This window comes from Chanodichthys erythropterus, chromosome 12 (genome assembly GCF_024489055.1).
Source record: "Chanodichthys erythropterus isolate Z2021 chromosome 12, ASM2448905v1, whole genome shotgun sequence".
In the NCBI taxonomy this organism is placed as follows: Eukaryota; Metazoa; Chordata; class Actinopteri; order Cypriniformes; family Xenocyprididae; genus Chanodichthys; species Chanodichthys erythropterus.
Genome location: NC_090232.1, coordinates 41,780,738 through 41,801,940, shown reverse-complemented (window position 1 = coordinate 41,801,940; position 21,203 = coordinate 41,780,738). Strand labels below are relative to the sequence as shown.

The window sequence follows — 21,203 nt, the reverse complement described above, 5'->3', positions numbered from 1 at the left end:
TTCCATTTTATCTGCTGACAGCTTTGTTGATAATGTCAGCATAATAGTTTTATCATTGTATTTTTGTCTAGTTTTCTCATTTCATCTAGCAACAACTTTGGTGATTATTATAACGAGAGAGTTATGTCATTCTACTTTTGTCTAGTGTAGTTGTTTCATCCACTGACATCTTTGTTCATTTTAATGATAGTGTACAGTTTTGCCAGCTTCACTGATGGTTTTTCATAGTAGATGTGTCATATTGCTTGTTTGGAGTGTAAAACATGGCGTTAACCTTTTGCCACTCAGTAGGCATATTTAACCTTAAAACATGCTCATTTATATGCATTACTCTCCGAACGGCCCATCTTCCTGATTGCGCGCAGCTGAACCCCGTCACCCCGACCCTGCTCCCAGGCTGCAGGAGGCGCCGTGATGACGCTCCTCCATCTCATTCAGCACTGTCGTGCTATATAGTGTTTGTGCAACACAGTTTCCTCCCAGTTGGGAACACACAGATACACACACCAGGATGTTATTGTGCGTGACACACAACTAAAGAGTTTGAAGTGTGTGAGAATGATGAAGGTCAACAAAGATTAAATGGACATTGATATCAACAAGTGTAGCTTTACACAAAAGAACAAGGAAGAGGGAGGAAATAGAGATGTTCAGAGAGCAAGAGGGGAGTGAACGAGCCGTCTGCGTTCTCCAGAGGAGTCTTCCCACACTGAACAGGGACCTCGGAAGGAGCCATGCATGCGTGCGTGCGTTGTGTGTATTTGCAGGAAAAGAGAGGGCCGGGCCAGCATTGTCTCTTTCCCCGTGTACACCCTTGTTTGTTTACTTTCAGCAGCAGTTATCTGGCAACCTGTCCGCAGGGCCGGAGAGGTCATGGTGAATTTACTGCATTAGTCCGAGGTCAGCTGGAAGCCTTTTGGACCTTACAAGGCTCTGTGGAGCAATACATTGCTTCAAATCTTGTCAAATTTTAAGAGTCCAAGTCTGGAGTTTTTGGTTGCGTCTGGATCCTTGAGACTAAAGTATTAAGAGAGACACTGTAAAAATGGTCTCAACAGAGCCATGGGAGCAGTTTCTTATGAGCAGACAGCAAGATGGGAAACAGACCCGGATCTGAGCAACTTGGAGGAAGCGGATAAACACATTTGACGTTACCTTTACACTCTTAAAAGTTCAAATATAAAGTCAACATTAGGGCTGCATGAGTAATTGAAAAAAAAAAACAAATCACGATATGGGTCAATGTGATTATCAAATTATATATATATATACAGCTATGGAAAAAATTAAGAGACCACTCCAAGTGCAGAAATCAATGTTAAGTGGTCTCTTAATTTTTTCCATAGCTGTATATTATATATATTGATTAAATGACTATATGTTCTGTGTTTCAGAGTGAAGTGCGGCACTGTGAGCATTTATGATCATATGATCCAGTGTTTTCAGCTTCTCAGAGCAGCTTGATTCACAGCTCTGCATGTGCTCTGAGTTTGGGTCGCTTATAGCATGTATTTGGGAATGCAAAATGTGCCAACCATCTTCCCAAACATTTTATGAGAAGCACTTATAAACCGGCTGTTGTCAACAAAACAGAAGCTTTAGGGTCGTCTTGCAGTTTTCCGCCAAAATAAAGGTTTGATAGTGTGAAAATGAAAACATTTCAGTTGTAATGTAAAATAAAATTACTATTATTATTATTATTTTTATTATTATAGAATTTTTATTATATACTTACGGAAGAGGATTAGGGCCAAGCAATAATAAAAAAATAAAACCATCTCGACATTACAGTTGTTAAATTTAGAGAAAAAAAAGTCAAAATAAAATGTTGAGAATAAACTCATTAAATCACGAGAAAAGAGTCGAGATAAAATGTTGAGAATAAAGTTGTTAAAAAAAGAACAAATTCGTTAAATTATGAGGAAAAATGTCATTAAATTTTGAGAAAAATATTCGAGATAAAATGTTGAGAATAAACTCATTAAATTATGAGAAAAAATTATTTTACTCTCAACATTTTATCTCGACCTTTTTCTCGAAATTGAACGAGTTTATTCTCAACATTTTATTTTGACTTTTTTCTCTAAATTTAACGTGTTTTTTCTCGTAATTTAACGAGTTTATTCTCAACATTTTATTTGGACTTTTTTCTCGAAATTTTACGACTTTTTTTCTCGAAATTTCACAACTTTAATCTCGAGATGGTTTTTTTTTTTATTATTGCTTGGCCCTAATCCTCTTCCGTACATACTCAATTATACTCATTATATAATATTTTATTTAGTAATAAAAATGATTTTTTTTGTTGCTGTTATTATTATTATTTTATAATCATATTGATAAAATAATAACATTTTGAGCTAAAAAATGCTCCAGGTTTGCTGTGCTTGTTTGGAAGGCTGCACAATTTAAAGCAATTTAAATGCATCAGAAAAATTACAATTCAATTTTTCCCTAAATCGTGCTAGGCAACATGAAATCTTAAAGGGATAGTTCAATGAAAAATGAAAATGATCCCATGATTTACTCACCCTCAAGCCATCCTAGGTGTATATGACTATCTTCTTTCTGATGAACACAATCAGAGTTATATTAAAAAATATCCTGGCTCTTCCTAGCTTTATAATGGTAGTGAATGGAGCTTAAAATTTTGAAGTCTAAAAAAAGTGCATCCATCGTAAAAGTAATCCATACACCTCCATAAATAAAGGCCTTCTGAAGCAAAGCAATAGGTTTTTTTAAAGAAAAATATCCATATTTAAAACTTCACAATCTAAAATAACTAACTTCCAGCAGACGGCTGTTTGCGAGTCGAGTTTTCTGGCCGAAGAGTGACCTCTGACCCGACGTATGATGTAGGAGAAGCATCAGCTTAGACACCTCTTGTGGTTTAAACAAATAGGGCTGGGCAACAAACTCAAGCTCCTCTTCTCTTATATCGAAATCCTACAAAATTTCTCTTTAAAAATTCTCATTTTAATCTTCTAATTCATGACCAGGGTTTTCTTTTGGTCTATTCTCTGCACTTCCACATTCGTCATGTGTCGGGTCAGGGGTTACTCTTTTGGTGTAAATCGACGGCCTATTTGCATAGGCCATCTGCCGGAAGCTAGTTATTTTAGTTAATAGGATATTTTTCCAACAAAAGAACCCTTCACTTCAGAAGGCCTTTATTAACCCCCTGGAGCCGTGTGGATATCTTTTATGATGGATGGATGCACTTTTTTTGGACTTCAGAAATCAGGAGCTGGGATTTTTATAATATCCGATTGTGTTAGTCTAAAAGATACACCTTGGATGGCTTGAAGGTATGTAAATCATGGGATAGTTTTCATTTTTGGGTGAACTAACACATGTTCCTGGTTTTGCATGTTGTACCTTTAAAAAAATTGGCTTCAAAGACAACGTCTGCAAGCTACCAGAATAAGGTTGGTAGTACTTTATTCGAGCACTTAAAGGGTTAGTTCACCCAAAATAATGTTATTTATTACTCACCCTCATGCCGTTCCACACCCGTAAGACCTCCATTCATCTTCAGAACACAAATTAAGATATTTTAGTTGAAATCCGATGGCTCCGTGAGGCCTTCATAGCCAGCAATGACATTTCCTCTCTCAAGATCCATAAAGGTACTAAAAACATATTTAAATCAGTTCATGTGAGTACAGTGGTTCAATAGTAATATTATAAAGCGACGAGAATATTTTGGAGCGCCAAAAAAACTAAATAACGACTTATTTAGTGATGGCCGATTTCAAAACACTAACGTTACTTCAGGAAGATTCGGAGTACAGATGAATCAGTGTGTCGAATCTGCTGTTCGGAACGCCAAAGTCACGTGATTTCAGCCGTTGGCAGTTTGACACGCGATCTGAATCATGATTCGACACCTTTCTTTTACTGTCTATGTTCGACACACCGATTAATTTATGCTCCGATGCTTCATACAATTCGTTTTTACTTACGAGTCATTTTATAACCGAACTTATAACAGTGAACAAAACCATCTTTGAGATTTACTTTAGTCACCACCACTATATTTGACGTTGGTTACTCGTTCATATAGTACGTTAGCTACAGCTATGCAAGACGTTTTAATGTATTGAAACTCATTTCCGCCACATGAGAAAATATATTCATAATTATTATAATCATAATTATTGAATAAAAAATACAAATTTAGATTCATATTCATTAGTCATTATGATATAGAAATCCAACTTTCAAGTCGAGTCAAAATAATGACATAAAAAGTCATTATTATCATATAACAATGACTTTTTATCTCTGAATTCTGACATTTTTTTTTTATTATTAGTATTTTTTTTTATGTCATTAAGGTTAACCAAGTCCAAAATATCTCTTTAGGTTATCTGCATCTGATAACCCACTCTACATTTTTCCCCTTGTTTTCGCCTGTTTCACATAAAACATGTCATAAAATCAAAGTAAAATGAGTTTGTAAATGCTTTCATACAGACTTCTACAGCTTTCTTCTTATGTGCATGTAAGAGAGAAAGATATTTAAATGCTGCAATATAGCCTTGCTCTCCAAACTCAATAATGCCCTTGTGCTGACTGTTCCAGCAAATAACCCTTTGAAAACTACTAGAAATGAGCATTTACACCAGATTTTTGCCCTCACAGTCCGGTTGCATAATGATATTGATAGTAAACATGTCTGTGGTTCATTTCATACACCAATGAATCGGCTTGTTGTGCGCTGGATGTGGCATGTGGTGTGTTCAACTGAACAGAATAACTATTCTCTTCCCCAGAGGGCAGTTCAGTCATGTGTACAGTGCAGAGTGGAATTGTGGGATATATATTATGTGGATAACACTGTTTTCTGTAGCCTGTACCATGTTACTTGTCATTAAGCAGAGAAATGACTAATGGCACAAACCACAATGAAGGTCTGCATGGAGAAACCTGGCCTGGACTCCATCAGGGCGTATTTTAATGAGATAGTTCATGTAAAAATAAAAAATATTGTCAATATTTGCTGTAAAGCTCTAAAAAGGAACACACAAATTCGTATTTACACTTGCATGGCATCTAAATCACTGACAAGACATATGAGAGCAATGGCGCTTGCCATCAACATCAAATCTTGTTCAATGCATCTTCAAATTTGGATATGTATGAATATAAATATAATGGAGGGGAGATATATATATATATATATATATATATATATATATATATATATATATATATATATATATATATATATATATATATATATATATATATATATATATATATATTTTTTTTTTTTAAGTAAATAATGACATATTTTGATCTGTTCCTCACACAAAGGTATTGACTAAAGAAGACATGGAATATAGTGCACAAGCCATATGGACATCTTTTATAGTACTTTCTTTTTGGTGCCTTGTATTTCCATGAAAGAAAAAAGTGGGTTTGGAACGACATGTGGGTAAATAAATGACAAAATGTTCATTTTTGGGTGAACTTATTCGTGGTCACCCCAAAGTGGGTCCAAACTTGCATTTCTGTGTCATTTATGCAAATATATCTCTAGTCTCTCAGTTGTGTGTGACATACAGCGAGTGAGCTGCTGTGTGCGGAGCAGCCTGGCCTTAATTTAAACAGGCCCCACTGAGTCTGACAGCCCCCCTGTTTACATGAATAAAATCGGAAACAAATGTGAACACAATCACCCCCTCCTACACACACACTCATACTGCTCTGTATTACTATGCAGGATGATCTCTCAGACCTCCAAAAACCTGACGCCTTCTTGAGAAAAGTAAAAGAAAAACACTTTGTATTGTCCACAAACTAAAGTTGCAAACAAGAAATAATTCCTCCTAAAGCAGTTTATATATTCATCCAGCCAAAACCCAAGAGACATTGAGAGGCTGAAAAATAAAAGCACATATGCATGCATTCATATATTTTAAATATTTAGGGATAATGTACAGTCAACATGGCATTATTGTATTATATACATATATTATATATATATAGTGCTGTCAAATCGATTATATCATATCACATATAAATATATAAACTTATGTAGAGGCGATTAATCGATTTGACAGCACAAATAAATGTGTATAAACATACATATACACACATATTTACATACTTTTATGTTAGATGCGATTAATCACTTTGACAGCAAACACACACATATACATTATATATATATATATATGCCTGCCTTTACGTGCACATGAACTTTAATGACATCCCATTCTTAATCCGTAGGGTTTAATATGGAGTTGGCCCACCCTTTGCAGCTATAACAGCTTAATCAAGGTTCAGGAGTGTGTTTATGGGAATTTTTGACCATTCCTCTAGAAGTGCATTTGTGAGGTCAGGCACTGATGTTGGCCAGTCAAGTTCTTCCACACCAAACTCGCTCATCCATGACTCTATGGACCTTGCTTTGTGCACTAGTGCGCAGTCATGTTGGAACAGGAAGGGTCCATCCCCAAACTGTTCCCACAAAGTCGGGAGCATGGAATTGTCCAAAATGTCTTGGTATGCTGAAGCATTAAGAGTTCCTTTCACTGGAACTAAGGGTCAAGCCCAACCCCTGAAAAACAACCCCACACCATAATCCCCCTCCACCAAACTTTACACTTGGCACAATGCAGTCAGGCAAGTACCGTTCTCCTGGCAACCACCAAACCCAGACTCATCCATTGCATTCCAGACAGAGAAGTGTGATTCGTCAATCCAGAAAACACGTCTCCACTGCTCTAGAGTCCAGTGTTGGCGTGCTTTACACCACTGCATCCGACACTTTGCACTTGGTGATGTAAGTCTTGGATGGAGCTGCTCGGCCATGGAAACCCATTCCATGAAGCTCTCTACGCACTGTTCTTGAGCTAATCTGAAGGCCACATGAAGTTTGGAGGTCTGTAGCTATTGACTCTGGAGAAAGTTGGCGACTTCTGCGCACTGTACGCCTCAGCATGCACTGACCCCGCTCTGTGATTTTACGTGGACTATCACTTCGTGGCTGAGTTGCTGTTGTTCCCAATTGCTTCCACTTTGTTATGATATCACTAACAGTTGACTGTGGAATATTTAGTAGTGAGGAAATTTCACAAATGGACTTATTGTGCAGGTGGCAACCTATCACGGTACCACGCTTGAATTCACTGAGCTCCTGAGAGCGACCCCTTCTTTCACAAATGTTTGTAGAAGCAGTCTGCATGCCTAGATGCTTGATTTTATACACTTGTGGCCATGGAAGTGATTGGAACACCTGAATTCAATGATTTGGAGGGGTGTCCCAATATTTTTGGCTATATATTAATGAAAGTATGAATAAATATTGAGCATGTGTTTCTAAGACTGGATCTTTAAATCACCACTTTAAGAGATGAACAGAGGAAAGCTTGTGTACAACACATCTCCATGGCATCCGAGATGGGCGGCCATTCCTTGTGCACTTCCATGGTTACATGTCACATATGAAGAAAAACGACTGTCTCTCTTACACACACACACACGTTTGTGAATTGTGGGGACATTCCATAGGCGTAATGGCGTAAGTCACCCTCTCCTTGTAATACCCATGTCATTATACAAATTTGTGTCCTGATATGTCACAAAAACACGCGCACACACACACACACACACACACACACACACTAAACATCACTGGATTCAGTCTGTTTAAAAGACTCACTTTAAGCACCGAGTTATAAATCAATTTTCTTTATTTTAAATCAGTGGTCTGGCAGTACGCTACAAACCAAACAAAAAAGCAGAAAAAACAAACAAACAAAATGACAATACCCAAACTTGGCACTGGAAGAATGCGTGAGTGAAATCAATGGAGTCGTCACATAGTTTGTTCCATGTGTGAAGAGTCTGAATATGTACAAACCCGAAGCCAAACACAGAAACAACACTGATCCAACTTCCAAACAGCTGTCACGAGTACAAACACTAAAATTATTATCATCATTACCAATACCGTCATTATGTCATTCATAAACCGTTACATCATGGCTGCCTTTGGTCTGGGAGTGAAGCGTCTGACCCATAAACGCCCATCGGGCGTCAGCGAGACCCTTCGTTCCCAGACCTTTATAATGCAGCTAAGACATGAAAATTACCCAACAACCAACAGTAAAGAAAAAAAAACACGAACGCAAAAACACAAAATGATGAGAAAAAAAAAAAAAGAGTGTCAACAACCGTGAATTTCCTCTGGGGAGCGAAACACAATTGAGACTTGTTAAAACACTAAATAAATGAGTTGATGAAAAGGATGCAGGGTTATTGCAATAGAATGAGCGACACGCTGACTGAAGCCGCACATGTGTGATACATGCATGAGCTGCGACTAAATGCACTGCTGCAGCTGCTCTCGTAGTTTTACAGCCAATTCTCCATGTGTGAATCTCACAAAACTCCCAGAATCAAAAAGAAAAGCAATCACAATTACATGCGATTATCCTCTTTTAGAGTCTTTTTTTTTTTTTTTTTTTGCATTGAGACATTATTTTTTTTGACAATTACACAATTACACACCTCCCATACTCATTACCATAGCATACACAAACATTCAAGACATTTTGCAATTCCCATTATTCTACAAGATGGTGATTCATATTATATTCTCATTTCTGTCATTTTTACTGTATTACAGAACAAATAGTGCAATATAATTGTTTTTAGATTTAGATCAGCATAAAAGGCAGTACAACAAAACCAAACCACATTTAATGCTACAAAAAAAATTGCATTACTGTAATGAAAATTTTTAGTTTTTTGCATTATGGTAACAAAAATTTGGATTTTTTTTAGCATTATGGTAATGAGAATTTTGGAAGGGGGAGTGCTTAATTGTCATGAAAATAATGGCATAATGCAAAAAAGTCTCCCTCAAATTGCATTACGGTAATGACAACACTTTTTTTTCTTTTTTTTTTGCATTTTGGTAATGAAAATGTTTAGTTTTTTGCATTATGGCAATGATATATATTTTTAGCATAACGGTAATGAGAATTTTGGAGGGTGCTGCTTAAAGAAAATAATGGCGCAATGCAAAAAAGTTGCTATAAAATGGCATTGCGGTAATGAAATGGTAATGATATAAATGTTTTAGCATTACAGTAATGAGATTTTTTTTTTTTTTTTTGCTTAACTGTCATGAAAATAATGGCACAATGCAAAAAAAAGTCTCCCTAAAACTCCTTTAAGAAAATGAAAACTTCTTCTTTCTTTCTTTAGATTTTGGAGAGAAATGTGACCCAGACACGTTTCATGAGATTCACCCTGCCAAATGCGCAAATGAGGTTCTAGATTGCAGCTATAACTGTACGCTAAACATGCGTCAGAACATTATCACTTCCCTTTCAAATGGAGTCTGAAATTGATACTATTGTTTATGAAGGTCCTTTAGACTGAAAGGAAGAACTGATCCTGGAACCGCAAGTGGAATGACATGAACAGAGAGTCTATATTTAAAGACTTCCAAATTTTCATTACTAAAATAAGGCAGACTAACGCTGCATTTAAAGCGTCCTCAGCGATGATATATGACAAAAGAACGTTCTTCAAATGTTCTGTTAAATGTTATTTGGGGAAGTCGGTCCCGGTCGCTACAGCATTTTGTCTCTCGCTATTTTCAGGGCATGAGTTGAAGTGCACAGCCAATAATGGAGCGCACAAACACTGAGATTAAAGACAGAGACAGTAAGATAGAAAGTAGACGTTTCAGCAAAAGCAATCTGCCTTCAGAAGAACATCTGTGTTTGATACCATCGGCCACAATTATTATATTGTTTAATTTTTTATTAGCAAATTGGTTGGATTTTTATCCTTATTACAAAACTTCTTAAAAATACATCTTTTTATTGTTTTGTCCCTCTACTTGCACAACATCCTCCTGTTTCTTACTCTTTTTAGAGTGATATTTCTCTTCATTAGGGTCAATGTGAATTCATGAGACAGACAGGACTCAAAACAAACAGAAGGAAATGATATGGTAATACATTTGAGGATTCATTTTGGCAGCATAAACGGGTCGTTTTGTGAGCAAATAACTCGATTTCATTCAATTTTCGTCTCGTGTTGCGCAGCAGTGATATGAACCTTTACATTTGGAATGTCTTACAAACATTGAGCACTTTTTTGGATTGCAAAGGAAGTTCAAGTATTTGATCATTGCTCTCAAGTATATCCTCAAAAACTGCTGGAAACCTCTGTGTGTTTACGCTGCCAAAATGTCACCCTGTGACTGGGAGTGTGAGTGCAAGTGTGTGATGTTTTGTGTGCATGTGTGAGATTTATCTAACGGTGACGCCTAGCTTCTCCAGAACACGCATTCCCTTCTCCTGGTACTCCTCTCGGGTCATCCAGAAGTTGTCTTTGTCCTTCATGATGTCAGCTAGCACCGCTCCGCCCAAAAACACCATGTGTTTACGGCGTGGAGGATCCTCGATGCGGATCTTAAACTTCTACAGAAAAACAAGAGGCGGCAGATTCAGTAAAACAGCAATTATGTAGGCTAGATGTGTGAAACAAAACTCAAAAGGGTTAGAAATTGATCTAGATATTTATAACAGAGGCATTATGACTAATATTTGACATGCGATTATACATATAATGTTTTTGGTTTAGTGCATCTGTGACCTTTCTCATGGTTAGGAAAAAAAAAGAAGTTAAAAAAATAAAGGATTCAGAGGGAGTTCCCCTTAAAAAAGGAAGTTAATTTCTGACATCATAGTCCATTGATAATCTCAAATGCTGCAGACGAAATAGCAAATTGCTAGTGTCAGAACATTGTGGACAAAGGAGGTTTTTATGACACCTGCAGTGCATTCTAGACACGGTCCAATGGAGTCTGCATTACATGTTAGTTGTTGTTCAAGATGTGTTTTTCATACCGAAAGCTTGTCGACGTCTCCCTTCAGCACTCTCTCCAGGTAAAGCTGCTTGAGCTCTCGCTCCAGACGAGACGGCAGACCTGGATACATCGTAGAACCGCCCGACAAAACGATGTGTTTGTAAAACTCAGCCCTGAAATAAAGACAGAGACAAATATGACTATGTATGTACACAAAAAATTATATATGATATATTATTATAATTATAAAATATTATTAACATTATTAAATATCACAATTATAAAAATTTAATATTATAGAATGATATATTTTGTTTAGTATTTTAGAATTTATTTAACAGACAATATTAATTTTTAATAATTTAAAAAATCAAATATTGATTATTTGTGTTGGTAAAATGCAGCCTGAGACAAAAAAAAGTATAAAAATAAGATAATATAACAAAAATTATAATATGTAATACATAATATGTTATATTATATTATATAGATATATAATACCTAAAATTATTCATTTTTAATAATTAAAAAATTAATTTATTTAAATGAATATTTAATTAAAAAATAACTTTTACTTTATCTATTTTTCAAAGATATTACAAGATGTGTCGGTAAAACGCAGCTTTAGACAAAAAAAGTATAAAAATAAAGATAATATTTGACATATATATATATATATATATATATATAACAGATAAATATATTTTATGTAATACATGTTATATTATATATAAATATAAAATACATTGTAACAGAAAAAGATATAAATATCATTTAAAGATAATAATGACTTAATGACAATATTATAATTATAAAATATTATTAAAATGATTAAATATTACAAATATAAAAATTGAATATTATATAATTATATATTTTATGTGTAGTATTTTAGAACTAATTTAAAATATTTAAAAACTATAAGTATTTATCTATTTTTAAGATATTACATGATGTGTTGGTAAAACACATCCCAAGATAAAAAGATGAATAAAAATAAAATATTTGACTAATTATATATATATATATATATATATATATATATATATATATATATATATATATATATATATATATATATATATATATATATATATATATATATATATATATATATATATATATATATATATATATATATATATATATATTATACACACACGACCTAACAATGACAATATTATAATTCTAAAATATTATCAACATTATTAAATATTACAATTATAAAAGTACACAATAATTATATATTTTATGTGTATTACTTTAAAACGTAATCTTTTAAATCTATTTTCTATTTTTTTTTTATTACATGATGTGTTTGTAAAATGTATACAAATATGATAATATTTGACACAGATAAAGATACATATTATTTTATATTATATAATATCCTATATAGAATATTAAATATGAAATATGTTTATCTGAACTGACCTGGTATCAATGTCAGCTGCCTGGATGGTGTTGAAGAGCAGTTCTGCCACACCCACTCCTTCCACGTTAATGAGGTGAGGCTGGAACAGAGCTTCAGGAGCCTCGAACCGCTCGCCGCCCACTTTAATCACTCTACCGTCCGGCAGCTACAAACCCAGTGAGAAACTAGTGTGAATTCTCCTACTATAACACGGATGAGAGTGAAACTGTTTTAAAAGAGTGGAATTCACTCGACACGCTGCTGCCCTCTAGTGGCAATGACAAGACTGCTGTCTAGAACTACAGTCAAGCTACGGCATTAAGGTTCCAGTCCACCATTCAGATCTAGTAAAATGCTCACTAGATTATGAAACAGAGCTTATGGATTTAAACATTGAAACTCCCTCTATCAGGCCGAACTCACAGTGTAAGACTCCACCAGCACAGTGGTCTCCAGCGCAAGCTTCTGCTCCTGCTCAATGTTATAGCCCACGTAACACAGCTTCTCCTTCATCATCCTCACCGTCTCGAAGTCCGCTGAATGGTTGAAGGCATAACCCCTCAACAACAACAGCTGGAGACACACAGAGAGTTAAGTTTCAGTCTGGACATTTGTCCACCTATGAAAGCTTGTTTAAAGTGTTGCTATCATTAAATAAAAACAGAACCATTAAAAACAGTCATTTTTTGTTAATTTAAATAAAGCAGAAATAAGATAAAATATTATTATTATATTAAAATCTTATTTAAAAAAGTTTAATAGTATACTAATAATACTAAAATAACACTGGTTGACTGATAGAAGAACGTTTTAATACAGAAAAAAGGCACACTTCATCTTTAAGTAAAGTTAGAAATGTGCGAAAAAATGATTAATATTGATATACGTTTAAAAGACAAACATGGTGATTACACACACTACCCTGACATGCTGAGCTGACTAGTTCGCTTTCTCTGACAGAACTCACAAGCTTCTCGCTGATATGGTATTTACACTGGATGTATAAACATTACATTAGGACTGGACTGATTCAGATGGAGGAAAACAGGCGACAGAGAATCTGTGTGGAGCCGTACCTTGATGAGGTAGCGCGTGATGTCTCTTCCAGCGATGTCCAGACGGCGCGTGAGATGAGGAAGAGAAAAGCCTTCGTACACAGGACAAATATGAGTGACACCGTCACCAGAGTCCACCACCACACCCGTCAGCAGACCTGCAGAGAACATTCATTCACAATTATGAACTTGGTGAAAAGTTGAGTTGGTGAAATATTTATATATATCTTTATAAATATTTTACTTATATTTATTTATATTTATATATTGTTTAATATTATATTTCTTACTTTTAATATATATATATATATATATATATATAATAAAATATCTAAAAATAATTAAAACAAAATGATTATATATATATATATATATATATATATATATATATATATATATATATATATATATATATATTTTGTTTTAATTATTTTTAGATATTATATATTTAATACTTAATGTTTTTTATATATATTTACATATATTTAATATTTAGTATTTTATTTAACTATTAGATATTTAATATTTATGATATTTGTATATTATATTTAATATTTTTCTTGTTATTTTGTTTTATATATTATACATTATTTATTATATTTTTAATACATTTGTATATTAGATTTACTATTTATTATATTTATTACTTTTTTTAATTATTCTTTGATTCTAACTGTTAGAATAAACATGAAATAAAAAAATGGCTCTATTAACTTCCTTACTGTCCTTTTTCTGTCCCTATAATGCTCATTTCATCAGTGCATGTTATTCTGAAGAAATAAATGTTTCATAATCCATCATCAGTTCTCGCCTCTGGCTAAACCCCACCGGCAGGTCCATTACCTTGAGCGTAAAGCGTGAGCACGGCCTGGATGGCGATATAAACCCCTGAGAACTGATAGGTCTCAAACATCACCTACAGGGAGACAAGAGGGTCAAAAATCAAACAAACATAGATCTCATTGAGGTTCATCAGAGGTATAATACAACAAACAGCCGCTCAAACCTCAATGATCTTCTCTCGGTTCTTGGTGGGGTTCATGGGCGGCTCCGTGAGCAGGATCTTGCAGTTTCGAGAGTCGATGTTGAGCTTCTCGGGGCCAAAGGTGTAGTCCCACAGGTGCTTCATATCGTCCCAGTTCCTCACGATCCCGTTCTCCATCGGGTAATTCACCTCCAACATGGAGCGCAGCTCGCTCGCCTCGTCGCCCACCATTAGGTCCTACAGGTCACAGAGGAGAGGTCAAAGGTCGGTAGACTCAATGTCATGGTATCCTTCATTTTGGGCTGAACGGAAGCGGTCTATGTTGAAAGAGAAGTGTTAGATGGGAAAATAAACTCAAGTGATTTCATTCCATCAGCATATTTTATGAAATGCACTCATGAGTTGACTAATGAATCTCTTCTGACAGCAAAAACATCAAAAGTATTGCAATACAGTCATTAAAAGTGAGTAAACGGAAATAGAAAAACACACTCAAAATATTAATACTACTACAATTAGTATATAAATACTACTAAAACAACACTGAATCCATTATATTTTAATTAACCATAAATAAATATTATAAAAAAATATTTTATTTTCCAGGTCTGGAAACCACTTTTAACCTGATATTTCCAGGTTTGCATGAACCCTGTATATCCTCTTTAGACACAGCACACTCATGCCATTCAGTACAGACAAGTGCATTTTGGGTAGTGTCAGACATTGCTCACATACAAGCAAGATCATTTCATCAGGGTTAGTGAGAGGACAAGATTTATTATTAGTTTTGATAAAACTGATACCAGCTCTGCATGGGCTGAGAGGGTTTGGAGAGAGAATCACTACAGGTCAAACTCGCAGCCATACAAACACTCACCATCCTTCTACAGTCCTACAGGAACAGAGGACACAAACACAATATAGAGAGAACAGGAGAGTAAAAACTGATGCAGGATCAGCGTTCTTATCACACTCATTCTTCATATAAGAGCCAAAACATGCCTTACTTACAAAAAGTCCTCTTTATGTTAAAAAAATAAGAAATTCATAAAAAATAAAGGAAATCTTTATACTCATGGCATTCATTGCAGTGTTATTTTAGTATCATTGAGATACTTTTATAGTTTTTTAAATAATGTTTAAAATCAGTTTTTATTTTTATGTTACGTTAATTTATGTTACATTTCATTATAATTTGCTAATTTAGTTGTTTTTGTCATTTTTAATACAAGCCGAATTCCGAAAATGTTGAGATGTTTTTTATATTTGAATAAAATGAAAACTAAAAGACTTTCAAATCACATGAGCCAATATTTAATTCACAATAGAACATAGATAAGTTGGCACGGGGATAACAAATGGCTGAAAAAGCAAGAAATTTTGAAAAGATTCAGCTGGGAGAACATCTAGCAACTAATTAAGTTAATTGATATCAGGTCTGTAACATAATTATCTTTAAAAGGGATGTCTTAGAGAGGCAGAGTCTCTCTAATCTGTGAAAAAGTGTGTAAAAAGATTGTGGAATACTTTAAAAACAATGTTCCTCAACGTCGAATTGCAAAGGCTTTTCAAATCTCATCATCTACAGTACATTACATATCATCAGATTCAAAAAAGATTCAGAGAAACTGAAGAAATCTCTGCATAAGGGACAAGACCGAAGACCTTTATTGGATGCCTGTGGTCTTCGGGCTCTCAGACAACACTGCATCACTCATCGGCATGATTGTGTCAATGACATTACTTAAATGGGCCCAGGAATACTTCCAGAAACCACTGTCGGTTAACACAATCCGCCGTGCCATCTGCAGATGCCAACTAAAGCTCTATCATGCAAAAAGGAAGCCATATGTGAACATGGTCCAGAAGTGCTGTCATGTCCTGTGGGCCAAGGCACATTAAAAATAGACAATAGTTTCAAAGTAGAAAAGTGTCCTATGGTCAGACGAGTCCAAATTTGACATTTTTGTTGGAAATCACGGATGCCCTGTCCTCCTGGCTAAAGAGGAGGGAGACTTTCCATCATGTTATCAGCGTTCAGTTCAAAAGTCAGCATCTTTGATGGTATGGGGTGCATAAGTGCATAAGGTATGGGCAGCTTGCATGTTTTGGAGGGCACTATGAATGCTCAAAGGTATATAAAGGTTTTAGAGCAACATATGCTCCCCTCCAGGTGACATCCATTTCAGGGAAGGCCTTGTGTATTTCAGCAGGACCGGTTGTAACTTTGCAGATGTTGTTTATGCTCAAACAGCAACATAACACACCAACTAAAGTTGAAAAAGTGAAATCATATTTATCAAGGACCCCTTTAACAGCCAGGGAAACCAACTAGGAACTCAGACAAACAGGAACAGAATAAAAACGAAACCAAAATTAAACATACACATTACATTATTAATTTTTTTTTTTTTTTTTTTTTGCTGTATTTTTTCTTTTATTTTTTTGGAAAAAAATCATTTTCACAACCTGTTCCCCTACATGATTAAGCTGAGACATTTGCCTAGAAATATAATTATCAAAAAAAAAAATTAATAAGCTAAATTAAAAAAAATAAGACATATTAACTTCTAATACTGTAGTGTGGTATTAAAAACTAAAAACTAATATATGTTAAAAATAAAACTTGTCACATCTCAAACATCATAACGTGTTTATGGCTAAAAAGGGTCCATGACCAACACTAAACTTAGGTGATATGCCAAAAACAATCTCTTAATATTTTTTCAGTCTTTTGACAATAATAAATATACATCTCAATATTTCTATATTTGCCTAAAAGAGTATGATTATTTTCAGTCAGAGTAACCCATAAACCCCTCTCACAGCTCATGTGGGCTCCAGCCATAGAGAAGTTGGAAGCAGGAAGTTACAAGTTGCTGTTTACGTCGCTTACAAAATAAGACCATGATGACAATTTCCAATCTCTGATTCAAAATCTAGAGCGTGACCTACATAGGCAGCACTTGAAAGCATTTGCGAATAAAGCACCGTTTCTATCCAGTGAGCTGAAGAGAAGAAAATTGTCATTCCTGATAAACTGATGCTAAATATCACTCAGAAAAATGGAAGTTGCTGCAGTAGGAGAAGCCACTGTGTATATAATAATTTTCAGAGACCGATACCTATGTAGGGTGTATACAGCAAAGCAGCTTATTGAGTGGAACAGAGCCATAGTCATGTTGTCAGTGTAGGGAAAGATTTAGGTTGTAGTTTAGGTTGTAGAGAAAAACTTTACCTTGATCTCGATGTTTCCCACTTTGGCCGTGGAGCGGATGATCGGTCTCCCAACCAGAGCCGGAAAGATGTGCTCTGGGAAATTAGAGCCGGCATATCCACACTTCACAAACTGAAAAACAGACAGACCGAGAGTTACAACATTAACCCTCGTGTACTGTAGCTGGTCAATTTGACCATTTTTGTTTTTCGAGTTGTTGGAAACATCAGTTAAACTTTCTTCTCTTGAAATTTTGTGACTTTTTCTCATTCATGAACATGCATGCAAAGTTTCAACACGCTGATGTGTTTTGACATTTACACACTAAATTTTGGTTACGTTGGTGATGTTCGCGGGTCAATTTGACCCGCATATTTTAATGTTCTAAGGCAACTGTACAGACCCAAATAACATCATGTCTTGGTTATTTTTTCTGTTATATTCGTTTTTTACTACCCTATGAAGCTAAAAAAGGAGCTTTTCCTCACTTATTTCAATACAAAAAAATATTTTGCCAGCCAAATATGATAAAAATGAGCTATTTCATTTTTCAATCTATCTGAAATACTATCTAACCCACAATTTTGTGACTTTTTCCTCATTTAGGGTCATGAACATGCATGCAAAAATTCAACACGCTTATTTTTTGGGAAGCGTGAACCAGTGTTAATTTAGTTGATGAATAATTTGTCATAATTTGTCAACAACATTTTTTGCACGGATGAAAACGAGACGACTAAATAAAAAAGCGCTTTGAATGACTAAAACTATGAATAAAATCTACTCTAATTTTCGTCAACGAATAAAAACGAGACGACAATGATAGAGAGGGACAGTCCAGTCACAAGTGTAACGTGCTGATCTAACCGTAGGAAACGCGGCACTGTTGCGCCCTCTACAGGCTCACCCAGCAGGACTTCAGACTGCTTCACAATTAATGAATAGCACACATTTACGCCAAGCAATTGCTTATGAGCTAATGTTGATGAATCATGACAATGTTTAATATATGATGCTTATATGGTAATATGTTTTAGACGCTTGTAAGAATGCATATTTTATCTCCCTCATCTGAACTAAAATGAGCAGCCTGCTACAGTGCAGACTGCAGACATTTCAGAATAAGAGTCACAGTTTTTCCATGGTCACTATTGTTACATTTTTTACACAATAAACTGTATTTAATTTAATTTCTATTTAATTCAGAGTAAACTACTGTATCTTCTGTCACATGAAGGAAAGACTAGTGTTATTATATTTAACTAAACCATAAAAAAACTTCATTACTTTGATTTAAACGTTAACTGAAATAAAAAATACATTTAAAAAAATTTAAACATTTTATTTCATCTGGTTTCCAAGCTTTAGCTTAACCTGATGTACTAAAATAACTAAAACAGAAATAAAAAACTACACTGCCTTCCAAAAGTTTGGAAACACCCTAGAAAAGTGGGGTTTTGGACAATACTGGCATGAATCCTTTTTAATTTGTGGTAATTTCACACTGACAAGGGACAACAAACTAAGAAAAACATTTGATTACATAAACAGTTTATACATAGAAAAAAATTTAATATTCGATTTCTCAAAATATCCACCATTAGCAGCTATCTGACCTAAACTGGGTTCTGATTGGTTCATTATCTTAATTGGCAATTAATTGTTGAAGCTATTAAGGTGTGCTGACCCAAAAATCTTTTACAAACCTGGGCCAAGTTTAAACCAGTAACCAGGCATCACAGCTGGCAAAGGGGCATGTATATGTATTGCCATTATTATGCAATCAAAATGAAAATTATTCTTGCTGGTCTTCAATGATAATTTCAAGTTACTTTAATGTATTTGCACCAAAAAAAATAATAAGGATTTATGCTGATATCGTCCAAAACCACACTTTGCAAGGGGTGTTTCCAAACTTTTGGAAGGGAAGTGTATATAGACATTTAAAAACAAAAACTAAAAGACATAGACAAAAAAAAAAAAAAAAAAAAAAAAACTTTTTAATTTTTAACTAAAATTACAATGAAAGCATAAAAACAAAAAATCAAATCTAATTAAAATTTAAAACAAAAACTTTAGTAGTACCTCAATGATAAGTGTCAATCCCTGACAAGCACTGAATTGAGCTCTCTTTCGTGTGTTGTTGCACTTGAACAGTCAAAAACCGTCCACTTTGGCAAGTAAAGTACAGTTGGTTGTCTTAAGTGAACATAAACAGTTTGGAGAATATCAGATGTGTATCAGTGTATTGGATCTGTGTATTGTTAAGAGAAATGCTTACTTAATGCTTTACAATTTAACTAAACAATTTAGATTTTAGTCGACTAAATCTACTATAGAACTAAAATCTTATGATATTAAAATCTTATGATACTAGAACAATTTTCGATGACTAAAATATAAAACTAAATGGCATTTTAGTCAAAAGACTGACTAAAACTAAATCAAAATTTGCTGTCAAAATTAACACTGATGTGAACAAAATCTTTCGACACATAAAATGACTAAAACTAAAAATGTGTTTCATTTTATGTTAATTCAAAATATTAATAATACTGAACAAAAGAGAGAAATTCAAAGCGCACTTCATGACAAACAACAAAACGATGCGTTTATGTTTTGTATATATACTATTGTAATAATACCATGTTTTTTGGACATGTACTACAGTAATGGCATGTTTGGTTAATATTTACCACAGAATATGAACATGTATGATGATCATGCCTTTTGGATCGTTACCATGAAAATATGTTGTTTAGACATTTAATATGGTGATAATATCACGTTTATCTCGACACACAATACTATAGTATTGCAGGATATGCATCATAATGTAATTTAAAGTATCATTTGCCTATCATAGCACTATCATTTGTTATCAGACAGCGAGAGAATGATGATGGAATGTGTTTCTATGGCTTGTCTCGTATGTCACTTCCTCTCTCGGCCAGATGTGAGATTGCAAACTCGGAAGTGAGTTTGAGATCATCTTTATCTTTCCTTTTATAGACACAAACACACATGCATCATTGATATAAATGTGCATTAACATGTAATTTCATCAATAACGCATGCTCACACTGCGACCCCATTAAAATCTAAATCAAAATATGTGTAAATGTCCATCATGTCAATACATACACACAGCTCCAGCAAAACATCCACATGAAGAGCCATTTATAATCTATCGTGATCTATGATTGCAGTGCATCTGCTCAGAGTGTTTCCCACATTACAGGTCGAGTGTAAATCACAGATAATCACAGTGTAAAATAAGGTGCCATCAGTTCACTTCCTGTTCCGCTGCATCTTTTTCCTGCCAGCCGTCATTAAAACACACACGAGCGCGAAATAACGCATCATTCAGACCGGACCGAGCAGTATGAGGTCCGCTCTCACACTCACCCCGGTCCCGTTGTCACACACCACCACTTTCCTGCCTTGACTGTCCATGTTTCTACAGACTCGGTGAATCCGCCCTGATCTCAGCACCACCGCCGCCTCTGCTGCTGCTGCTGTCTTCGGCCAGGCGGAAGTCAGCAAGTCAGCGCCCTGCCCTTCAAGTCCCTTCAAAGTAAAAGTCCGCCACGACGCTACAAAATAAACGTTTTTTTTTTTGTACTATTTATAAATAAAAGTTACTTAAAATAGCACATACCTTTCACAGATAAGCTGGATCA

The 21,203-nt window shown here is 34.7% G+C and overlaps 1 protein-coding gene across 2 annotated transcripts; it reads right to left on the bottom strand.

Annotated features, from left to right (window-relative positions):
* Positions 1–8,494: 8,494 nt before the first annotated feature.
* Positions 8,495–21,052, bottom strand: actr2a (actin related protein 2a). 2 transcript variants are annotated; one of them, XM_067403848.1, is made up of 10 exons: positions 20,929–21,040; positions 19,606–19,719; positions 17,542–17,652; positions 14,322–14,537; positions 14,159–14,231; positions 13,337–13,473; positions 12,684–12,833; positions 12,281–12,426; positions 10,887–11,019; positions 8,495–10,457 (listed from the first exon to the last, which is right to left on the bottom strand). In XM_067403848.1, exons 4-10 carry the CDS (start codon positions 14,529–14,531, stop codon positions 10,287–10,289), a joined length of 1,020 nt encoding a protein of 339 aa, XP_067259949.1. In that variant the 5' UTR covers positions 14,532–14,537; positions 17,542–17,652; positions 19,606–19,719; positions 20,929–21,040; the 3' UTR covers positions 8,495–10,286. The 2 variants fall into 2 exon arrangements, with proteins under 2 accessions (XP_067259949.1, XP_067259947.1); XM_067403846.1 differs by lacking the exon at positions 19,606–19,719 and having other exon boundaries at positions 20,929–21,052.
* Between the last annotated feature and the right edge of the window lie 151 nt (positions 21,053–21,203).